Source organism: Bombus impatiens, unplaced genomic scaffold (assembly GCF_000188095.3).
Source record: "Bombus impatiens unplaced genomic scaffold, BIMP_2.2 scf_1183, whole genome shotgun sequence".
Lineage (NCBI taxonomy): Eukaryota > Metazoa > Arthropoda > Insecta > Hymenoptera > Apidae > Bombus > Bombus impatiens.
The window spans coordinates 257,131-268,034 of NT_177602.1; the positions used below are offsets into that span (position 1 = coordinate 257,131).

Genomic DNA, 10,904 nt, shown 5'->3' on the forward strand with positions numbered 1-10,904 from the left:
GAACATATAGGGCGTAGCCACGCATTGTGCAAAATCGGCTGAAAACGAATGACGACAAGGCGGTGCGTGACAGTCTGAGTCTGCCATTGGAAAGGATATCTTGTTGTCTTTTTCGCACTTAGTGGCATTTTGCGTACTCGCGGGGTTCGCTGCATCATCGTCATCCTTTCTTTTTCCTCTTTCTCTTTCTCCTACCATTTTCTCTAGCTCCTTGTTCCGTATACTATTCAATCGTAGTTTATTATACGCGCTACACAGACAAAATTGAAGACGTCCACGCATGGTGCAGTCCCAATCGCAGCACAGTTCTGAATTCAAGTACGAGGTAAGTTGTATTGACATTCCATTTATTATCCTTCGACACTGTATCGTTCTACATAAAAGAATGAGGATTAGTAGGTACAATTGATTGAATCGTGTAGGGATACGAATAAGGGAGAGATACAATATCTATGGGGGTGTGGATCTAACGGGTGTCAATATTGAGGTAGTGGTTGGTTTCTATGCTTCTGGCACACCCATCGCTGCACCACTGCTGGCTAGCGAGTGAATACGAACCGAGCGGAAGGACGAGTCCCTGAGTAAAAGAGGGAGAGTAAAAAGCCGGCATACCGCAGCTTATACTTCGCTCTATTTTCCTCCTTATTGAATTATTCCTCTCCCAGGGATTTCACTCGGCTGGTCTCCTTACCGATTAATCTCGCGGGAAAGAAACCTGGTTTCGTATGATTTCAATTTGCGATAAATACAAAATTGTTCACGCATAGAAAGCAATCTTTAAACACAATCTTCGTTTCGATGTTATTTCTTTTTACGTTGTTAAAAAAGAATACTTTCGTCTTTTTTGAAACGCGAAACGGAAAAAGGAAAGACGACGGAAAAATAAATGGAAATATATCGTAGGTACGTAAGAAGTGTACGTACGGAGTAGGGAGCAAAATTCTGACGTACGCTTTGTTCCGAGTGGCATTCGACTTTCTCGTACCTAGCACGAGTTTCACGCTCCTGTCACGGTGCCGCCTTGCGTGGTTGATCGTCGTTCTGCATTTCTAAAAGATGACTCTTTTTATTTTTTCTTCTTTTTTCATGAAATTTCAGATTCATTGCGTTTACGATGAGATCATCGAAAACATATGTTTGCCGTTGGATTTTCGTCACAAAACACACAGTTATTAATTTATAGGCAAGATTACAAGCTTTACAGTTTCGAGGCAATGTCGTTTATAGCAGAGGTAATAAACAAGTCACGGAATCTTAGATATCAAGATATATATACATATATATGCAGTGAAGTTATACAATTTCATTCTTTCTACGAATAAAACTTAAATGAAAAGACAAGATACAATCGTAAGACGATCACAACTAGTACGATTGACTTTTTAAATGCGAGTGTTTAAACGATATATTATTGTTTACCTCCTCTCTTGTCTATTTTATATACAATCAATTTTTCCATTATACATGGCAATCGATACATTATTCATTAACTGATCCATCAATTACGCATTTTAATTTCTATCTAAGATATGAATTTCTTTATCGTATTTTGCTTTATATTCATCGTCCTTAACACCTGCGCTCCGACTCGAATCATACAATGATTTTAATTTATTATCGTTAAGTAATGAACATGAAAAATGATATGTAATCTCCGATTGTATATCACAAAAATTATATCTATTATCTCTCATCAGTCGATTGTTTAGTAATTCCCATCAATTAATTCGCGTACGTTTTGTATATAAATATTTTCCTAATATGAGAGAATTCGCCTCAACGATTCGTTGTATGTATATCATTCTCCGTAGGTGGAAGATCAACATGAACAGCAGATGACTGTTAGCCGAGCTGATGCTCGTTCAACTTTAATATGAGTGAAGTAGTGGCTGTAACACCTAGTGGTGGATCGACACGCCAGGAAAGCGTGGCACACATCAAAAGACATAAATTAGCCAACTGTAATGTTCCTCTTGTGCACGGACGATCAAATCCGCCGATCAACACCCGTAATAGGCTGACCACGCATCAACGAAATCACAGTTTGGACTTTAGGTATGTAAATGAAAGCAGCCGTCTAAGTATGTTGCATATGTTTCCGGAGAATATTTATAGTTCTGATAACGTGATTCTTTGGCTTCGGTTATCTACTTACATAGACCATCCTCGTGTTTATAAATGTATGGAGTCGTACATAATTAATACAAATATTGTATAAATTTCAGTACATACATCAAAAAGTTCGTCTATCGATAATCGTAGAATTTAACTATACCTAATGATGTTGATTACTAATAAACTTTAATGTTTTAATATCTTTATATCAGTATAAGAGTACATTAAATTGCTTTAAAATTGCTTTACGCGAGTTTTAGATATTGGTTTGTCTATGTAATTATAGTAGCTACAAAAAGTATTTGGACATACATATCCTTATCTTCTAACGAAACGTTTTTCTTATCAGGTTCTACATTACATTTTCACAATATCGAATCTTTGTAGTCGTACAAAATCCACCAGAGTGCTACTAAACGATACGAGATTTAATATACGTACTTGGACGTAATTACTTAGCATTATTATTGTTATTATTTAATATTTATTATACTTAATCCTCGCCTATCAGCGTAATTAATTGGTATTTAAATGCTATAATAAATTCAATGGTGTGTAAATACTTTCTGTAGCCACCGTATATAACCAATAGAATTGCGATTTGGGTCGCTAGGAGCTTTACGATTAAACCCGGCTGATCGCCGCGCGTCGATTCGAAAATTCATTTGACTGCATACACTGTGTTTGCAGGTCAATGGGTATTTTATTGCCGCCAGTACCACAGGCGAACGCGACCACGCTGACGCATCATCATAGAAATCGAAGTCTTGACTCCGCGCTGCAGCGTATCCCGGAAGTGGACGTGACACCGAGTCCAGAATGCGAGACAACGCCGGCCCCCGTAGCTAAAACGGCCGCGGTACCGGCGTGCAAAGCGCGCAGCCGGGAACGCGAGGATTTAGCCAGCCTCGGATCCGACGATTCGGGTATACTTTGCGGTTCCGATAGCGGTTCCAGCGACGCAACGAACGCTGCCACCAGAGAGTCGAGCGTCGACCACCTGCATAGTCGTGAGAGCCTCGATTCCTCGTTATCCCAGCCAGGTGACATGGATAGCGTGGATGCAGTGGATGCGATGGACGGCGAAGAAACTAGTACTTCAGCCTCAGTCTCAGTGTCGGTGTCGGTGCCAGTGTCACCTGTGGAACTGGTGCACTTGAGTGAACCTTCTTTGAAAAAGGGTGGTGATTGTAGTAGTAGTGGTAGTGAGCCGCATAAACACGAGAACACGAGCAGTGGTGATCATGGTTCGCAGGAACCGCGCTCCAGTAACGTCTGTACGGTCAAAGAACTCGAGGGTCATGAGTACGCGCACGACGAACAACGACGCACCACCGATATGGGTGTGACGGTTGACACGCGAGACTTCCAAAATTCCATGGAAGTCTCGCCAGTGAACGATAAACAGAGTGAACTGGCCGGCGCAGCTATGACTTTGTGTTGCGGGACCGCTGTGCAATCCGAAACTAGCGAGGCAGCTGTGAAAAAGCAGACTGGTGTCGTTTGCCGGAGGCAAGAGACGGTACAGCCGAAACCATCCGAAGGTTGTTTGCTCAGACTGTTCGAAAGCCAGATTTTCGACATGTCCATGGCGATCTCTTATCTTTTCAATTCTAAGGAGCCTGGCGTTCAGAGTTACCTTGGTAAGCATCGATGCCAGTTTTATATGCGTTAATTTCATGTAACTAATTCGATTTATTATTTCGTATTATCAAGGTTGGTTTCAGTATTCCATTGATGTGGAGATAAATTGAGTAGTCCACAATATTTAAAAATATTTGTTTTTAATAATAGTAAATAGTAGTTTAGTATTAGTAGTAGCAGCAAAAGTATTTGTTCTGTAAATGATGAAATACATGTACAAAATTTTCTAGGCAACAAGATGTTTAGTTTCCCAGATAATGATGTGGACTTCTACTTGCCACAGTTAGTTGTGATGTATATACAACTTCATGATGTTACAGAAGTTCTTTATCCATATCTTGTCCATAGGTAGGTATATTTTGGTAAAAGAAGATAATAGATTGAAAAATTTCTATAAATAATGTTTAAATTATTGTACTTTATTTATTTATTAGGTGTAGACAGTCGGCTGATTTTTCGTTAAAATGTGCCTGGCTATTAGATGCATACAGTTCTGACGCTCATTTGCCATCCAAAAAGAAATCTCATGGGACCAAATTAAAAAATCTTATTCTCTCAGATGAACTCAGGTAGCAAACAAATAATAAAAAGAAATACGAAGATATGTTATGAATAATATAAAATCACATCTTTTATACTTATTTTTTGGCATGAAATATTAGGCCAAAAGGAAATGAGAATAAAAAACGTGTAACTGGATTACAAGCTCCCGCACCGCCAGCACTGACTCCGATGCAAAGTATTACATCACCTAATAAAAAGACACACCAAAGATCTCAATCTGATGCCACTGGATTATTTCAAACTTTACGTCGTAGCCATTCCGGTATGTGAATTATGCAAATTAATGTTCTATTTTATTGCGAAATAGTAAAAATAGAAGTAGCAAATTTTATGTGATGACAAATTTCACCACATACTTGCAATTTATTTTAAGGTACAATAAATAAAGTAAGTCTTGGGGACCTGAGCTCTGGTCGAGCATTTGATAATGGTTGTACCTGTTTTTATTCCTGCCAAGGTGTGGTAAATGATTTACGAGGACAAAAGACCGACTGTTTTTGCAATGTAATTGGATGATTTATGAAATATTTAAATCTTTTTTATTTTCATAGACCTTTATATATATATTTTTTTATATGTATTATACTTTATCTTTATATATATAATATTTAGATCTTATTTATGCAAATTTAATTAAAGTATAACTTCATATTTGTAGGCGCCACGTCTTGCTCCAGAACTTGAATTTATACAAGCATTAATATCTATTGGTAAACTACTTGGAACTATTCCAACAAAGGAAAGTAAAACTGTTCAATTAATAGCGGAGCTTAATACTCTCAATTTGAATCTTCCTGCAAGGGTGTGGCTTCCTTTGCACAGTTCAATACCGCATCATATCGTACGAGTGCCACCACAATACGCTGCTGTCCTTAATAGCAAGGATAAGGTGAAGAATTTCGAAAATCTAAATATTTGTTCAAATCGTAACTAGTGATTTCTTTTTATGAATGTATATTAACATGTCTTAAAACACGTAGGCACCATACATAATTTATGTTGAAGTGTTAGAAGTAGAAGATATTTACACATCACCTGTACCGACAAAAATAGTGGGATGTTCATTGAGGCATACTAAATCTGAAGAAAATTTGACTGGAGGCGAACAGTCTAATGTAATGGGTTCATCAAACATATCCACCTCAGAAACGCAACAAAACATGCCACCAATTAGACAAACTCCAGTTAAAAATATTTCTCCATATTCGGTTAGAAGTACGGAAGTTGCATTTAATTTTCCCGATGATGATCCTAACGATTGTTGGAGTCAAGAAGATGATGAAATCACGCAACAGGTATTTGTTATTATCATAATTTTTTTATTCCTCTTCCAATTTAAAAAAACATAAATTTTCAATAATTTTATTCTTCCATACAGTATTTACAACTTCGAAAGCCAAAAGATAGAGATACGATATCTCAATTAAGTCAAGAATCATCTGATAGTAAAGAACCAATATTTGTACCTGGTGATATAAAGAGGCGGTTAAGTGAAATGGCTGCTACGCCTAGTGCAACGTTTAATCATGATCCGGAAGATCCATCGGCGGCTGTTTTGAAAGAACCATGGGAACTAAAACAACGTCGCATAAGATCTTCCAGTCCATATGGCCATTTGGCATCTTGGAGGCTCCTTGCTGTTATCGTAAAATGTGGCGATGATCTTCGGCAAGAACTCCTTGCTTCACAGTTACTCTCAATGTTACAAAAAATTTGGCAAGATGAGCAGGTGCCTCTTTGGGTGCGGCCATACAAGTATGAACGACTTTATTATCGCGTATATTTTAACATCTTATTATAGAACAATTTGTTAAATATGAAAATTGATCTTGCAGAATTTTGTGCTTATCAAATGATAGTGGCTTAATCGAGCCAATTTTAAATACTGTATCACTTCACCAGGTGAAAAAGCAGTGCCAATTAACGCTAAACCAATATTTTGAACGAGAGTTTGGTTCATCTACGTCAGATACATTTATTATTGCGCAAAGAAACTTTATTCAAAGTTGTGCGGCGTATTGTCTTGTCTGTTATCTCATTCAGGTTAAAGATCGTCATAACGGAAATATTTTACTTCATAGTGATGGACACTTAATACATATAGATTTTGGATTTATTCTTTCGACTTCGCCAAGAAACTTAGGATTTGAGACTAGTCCGTTCAAACTAACTCCAGAATTTGTGGAAGTGATGGGCGGAAGCCAATCTAAACAATTCCAAGAATTCAAAACTTTAATTCTACAAGGATTAATCGCAGCACGGAAGCATATGGAAAAAATTGTAAATCTAGTGGAAATAATGTTATCAGGTAAAATTTTATGCATGAAGTTTAATGTAATAGTTCAACAACTATTTATTTACTTATTATTTCCTATTATAGGATCGCAACTCCCATGTTTCCGTAGTGGCGGAGCAGCAACGGTTCAAGGACTGAAAAACAGATTCCATCTTACATTAACGGAAGATCAATTACGTCGGCATGTGGAGGATTTAGTCGAAGCCAGTATCCATTCGTGGTCTACTAAGTTATATGATCGATATCAATATTTCGCAAATGGCACCCTTTAATAATAATATCAATTTCTACCCATATGGCAAGGATAATGATTTTTACAAGAATGCGAAAAAAAACTTAAGTTAGTACTTCTTATGTGGTACTTCTTCCAGAAATGTTTAAACTTTATAGCATTCCTTATGCACAAATTATCTTTGAAGCTAATTGTTCGATTACATACAAGTATGATCGATAAATGGGAAATGCTATTTAAAAAAAAATAGATTTATTCCAAATATATGTAGAATAAGCTAATTTCAGTAGATTAATTTTACTTGCTCTTGAATTATTCCTAAGTTTCTTAAAAAATACCATGATAATTATCTTTCATAGAAATTTGTACAAATATCGCGTTTATTAATAATTAAGAATAATTTGTGAAAAAATATTGTTTACAAAAGTTTTATGCATTATACCTGTAAAAAAGATGGCAAATGAAACAGGGAATAATTTATGAAATTTTAATTGTTATGTTAAGTAATGTTAGATATGTATAATTGGTTTTGTTATATACATTAAAATGACTATGTATGCCTTATTGGCAACTACAAGTTAACTATCGTCGGTGCAGACTTTGTGACGTTGACTGAATGCTGGACTGTTAGATCGTTATAGCCTATAACAGCGTAATTTGTTAAAGGTGCCTTATTTGTAGAAAATGGCGGGACGATCAAATCCGAACACAGTGAAGTGACTACGTGCGTTGATCTACTGACAAAACTGATCTATTATAAAAAGGACAATCTATAGTTTGTACATAAATACATTGCGTGAAATTTTGTCGAATTTCTTTCGTAGTTAATTTTCGGCAATAAGTAATCCCACCACGATGATGTGAAGGAATTATAGGATGTTTAAGATTCTTGCGGAGTCGCCGAGTGAAAGAAGCATGTACACAAGCTCAGATATTAGCAGGAGACGAATACTCAAAATATTTCCTACTTCATAGATTACTACTACTATAAATACATTTATTTGTAATGATATGCTAAGGATAACTATATAGTAAAAGTTAAGGATCACATTTGAAAGTTTTTACATGTTCTTATTACACACATACATCAATAGTGATAATGCGAAATATCTTAGTTGTGTGAAGATAGTTATTTAATAGTATTTCTGCGTTACATATGTTCGTTTAAGTAAGTAAATTATAAAGTAAAGAGGTATTGTACATAAAGTGACAAATTTTATCACTTATCGATTAAGATTAATTGAGAATGAATGTTCGAAGTAAAATCAAAGTCATAGCGAGCCAGCCCATGTATGAAACCTGGGCCCTCTGACTTCCAAGTGTCTTAACTCTCTTTTTTCTGTCGTAACCGTCTCATGATAGAAAGGTGGATCAGAGATTAAGAATAATTGATATTGCATAATGCTCAATACATTGCATTTTAATATTGTACGTTTACATAATATCCATGCGCTAATTTTTGTTGAATATTTAGTGCAATTCTGCTGTTTACTATAAGCAATTGTAAATGTTATCAAGATTTTTCATTGATTTCATACAATAAATTCTACATTTTCTGTACAATTTGAAATATTAATATCTCTGATTTGCCTTGTTCTTTCGCCACCAATTACGAGCTACTGATAATATCAATTATTAAATAAATATAAAATCTAATAAAATCTATTGTTGATTGATATACCCAAATATTTTAAATTAAGAATAATGTTTTAAACACGAAAATATGAAGGAAGAAGTACAAAACTGATTCAAAGATATTCAAATTTTTATTAATTGTACATTGATCGCTACACAACGTTTTTAACTAACAACGTTAACTAAATTCTATAAATACATATTAAGATATCAGTCATAAGAAATTCGGGAAGTACGGATGTACATGTATAATTGATGCATATGACAATGAAAGCATAAGTATCATAAATATCACAACAAGTCATGATTACAGAGATCATAAAAATATCTTATATTCTAGAAAGCTGTTGTAAGAAATTATTAGGTAAAATTGCTTCCAATTTGTCTAAAATATAATAAAATGGATGAGAAAACCAGGCAAGCATCGATCGTGCAACAACACCCATAGTATCGGGATATTGATGTGTTAAAAGTGCTAAGAGCGCTGTAAAGGAGCATAGACCAGCTGTAAATAAAATAAAAAACGGCAACTCCTTTTTAGGGTAAACGCTAACATCGTGAAACGAGGGTAACAATTCACGATCTGCACATTCTGTGCAGGTTGGATATGGATAGAATAAATGCCCTCTTTCTAAAGGGTAGGGTAACATTCTAAAAGTACCTTCCCATGTACAATGTAACAAATTAAGAGCACCCTCCATTTGTTTCCAATGAGCAAGATGAAAGAATGCGTAAGCAATCGCTTCTGAGTCCCCCCTTTTTAGTACATGTTCTGGAGGTAAAATTAAAGGTTTCATTTCTAATAAATATTTAGGTACATGAGGATTAAATTCAACAGCTCTGTGAATAGCTTCGACTGCTATCATTTCTGGAGTAGTTAAACCTCTTTTACTGGCGATATCTGTTGAAAATTTATCAGCCACCACTCGTGCTTTTAACAATGCAGCTGTATAACAAATAGTTGCAGATTTTGGTAAACTAATATCATCATATTTTGCTAATACTGCTTGAACATCTGCATATGCTTGCATTTCTAATAAAGCTTCAATTAAATTTTCATGAATGTTTAATACATTCATAATTGGTGGGACTTCTTTTGTGAGATCTCTAAACATTTTTACTGCTTCTTTCAATTTCCCTAATTTTCTTGCACACATAGCTAACCTTCGTTTAACATATATTAAAACATTTGTATCTCTTCTATGTATACCCTCTGCAATGGCTCCTTGATGTTGAGTACTTTGAGATCTTCTATAATTGTTCTCTGCTACTTTTAAAGCTTGTTTTAAAATCTTTTCTGCCTCTACAATAGTAGTAGCTTCTTCTTCGGCAAGTAAAATATAGGCAGGGGCGCAATCAGGATTACGTTCAAGAGCACTATGCGCAGCTTTTATTCGAACTACTGGATTTCGCTCTCTCCAAGCTGTTTGCATAATTTCATACTCTGCCTTACCTATCAAAAGTAAGCAATTAATACTTCAATTTTCACAATATGCTAATATCACTTGGTGAATGTTTACCTGTATCACCTTCACAGGTAAAAAATGTTTGATGATCTTGAGCAGATAAGTTCATATCATAATATGTTAATGGTTCTTTGTTTGTAGCCCAATAAAATCTTTGATACTCAGCCCCTCTAAATAAATTTATTGGATTACGCCAAACTTTACACTCTGGAACATTTTGTTGATTTGAATTTGAACCATTTAAACTTGAGTTATTGCCATCTGATCCACTGTCACCTCCACCAATCCATGGTGAAATGTGATTTAAAGATACTTGTTCAATAAAAGATGTGCCATATTTTCTAAAATACCACCATTCGAAGATTAGAATTAACCCAGAAATTAAGGATGACGTTCCAGTGAGTGCAACATAAAATTTTGGGGTTAAGGTGCTCAAAAACATTGTAGAATCCCACATGCTTGTGAATAATAGGGCCATTTATAATACAACACTGAATGTATTATTTTTTTATTGTTCCTGGTTACACTATTATACTGTCGTATAAACAGTTTTTAATTAATAAACATTATAGCACAGTCAACGTTTTTACTATGTCCTTACATTACCCGAGAAATGTTACTTCTTTTATTCTATCTTAACTAATAAAACTAAAATGAAACTATAATCTTAACATTTACATATGTCTTTTGTAAATTTGAAACAATGCGTAACTGTTTTCATCGTACTATTAAATGTGGTAGCATTTATTTTGTCTGAAGTTGCCGAAATCAGAGCTTACATTGCAACGAGATTTTTCGAGAATTGTAGCGCTTATTATACATAATAGATAGTAAGTCGCGACTCTTCCTAGAAATGCTTTAAACCCTATATTTCTTAGCAGAAGGTAAATAAGAGAAGTACAATATTATTGATTCAAATAAGTTCTATTATTTTTATTTTATAATAAATCAA

The 10,904-nt window shown here is 35.1% G+C and overlaps 2 protein-coding genes across 2 annotated transcripts; one reads left to right on the forward strand and one right to left on the reverse strand.

The window, feature by feature from the left end:
- Positions 1-188: 188 nt before the first annotated feature.
- On the forward strand, positions 189-7,663 carry LOC100745915 (phosphatidylinositol 4-kinase beta). Its single transcript, XM_012391760.3, has 12 exons — positions 189-325; positions 1,812-2,055; positions 2,806-3,758; positions 3,990-4,107; positions 4,194-4,328; positions 4,422-4,585; positions 4,697-4,827; positions 4,982-5,212; positions 5,304-5,618; positions 5,702-6,078; positions 6,159-6,631; positions 6,704-7,663. The coding sequence occupies exons 2-12, from the start codon at positions 1,874-1,876 to the stop codon at positions 6,889-6,891; spliced, it is 3,267 nt and encodes a 1,088-aa protein (XP_012247183.1). The 5' UTR covers positions 189-325; positions 1,812-1,873; the 3' UTR covers positions 6,892-7,663.
- Positions 7,664-8,598: 935 nt separating this feature from the next.
- On the reverse strand, positions 8,599-10,716 carry LOC100746036 (protein ST7 homolog). Its single transcript, XM_003493529.4, has 2 exons — positions 10,007-10,716; positions 8,599-9,939 (listed from the first exon to the last, which is right to left on the reverse strand). Exons 1-2 carry the CDS (start codon positions 10,428-10,430, stop codon positions 8,816-8,818), a joined length of 1,548 nt encoding a protein of 515 aa, XP_003493577.1. The 5' UTR covers positions 10,431-10,716; the 3' UTR covers positions 8,599-8,815.
- Between the last annotated feature and the right edge of the window lie 188 nt (positions 10,717-10,904).

What these genes read in the sequence shown, in the direction of transcription:
- LOC100745915 (XM_012391760.3), top strand. Translation starts at nt 1,874, where the DNA reads ATGAGTGAAGTAGTGGCTGTAACACCTAGTGGTGGATCGACACGCCAG. An exon ending in AATCACAGTTTGGACTTTAG is followed by an intron (nt 2,056 to 2,805) that starts GTATGTAAATGA and finishes CTGTGTTTGCAG; the next exon opens with GTCAATGGGTATTTTATTGC. An exon ending in ATTCTCTCAGATGAACTCAG is followed by an intron (nt 4,329 to 4,421) that starts GTAGCAAACAAA and finishes ATGAAATATTAG; the next exon opens with GCCAAAAGGAAATGAGAATA.
- LOC100746036 (XM_003493529.4), bottom strand. Translation starts at nt 10,430, where the DNA reads ATGGCCCTATTATTCACAAGCATGTGGGATTCTACAATGTTTTTGAGC. An exon ending in TACCTGTGAAGGTGATACAG is followed by an intron (nt 9,940 to 10,006) that starts GTAAACATTCAC and finishes TACTTTTGATAG; the next exon opens with GTAAGGCAGAGTATGAAATT.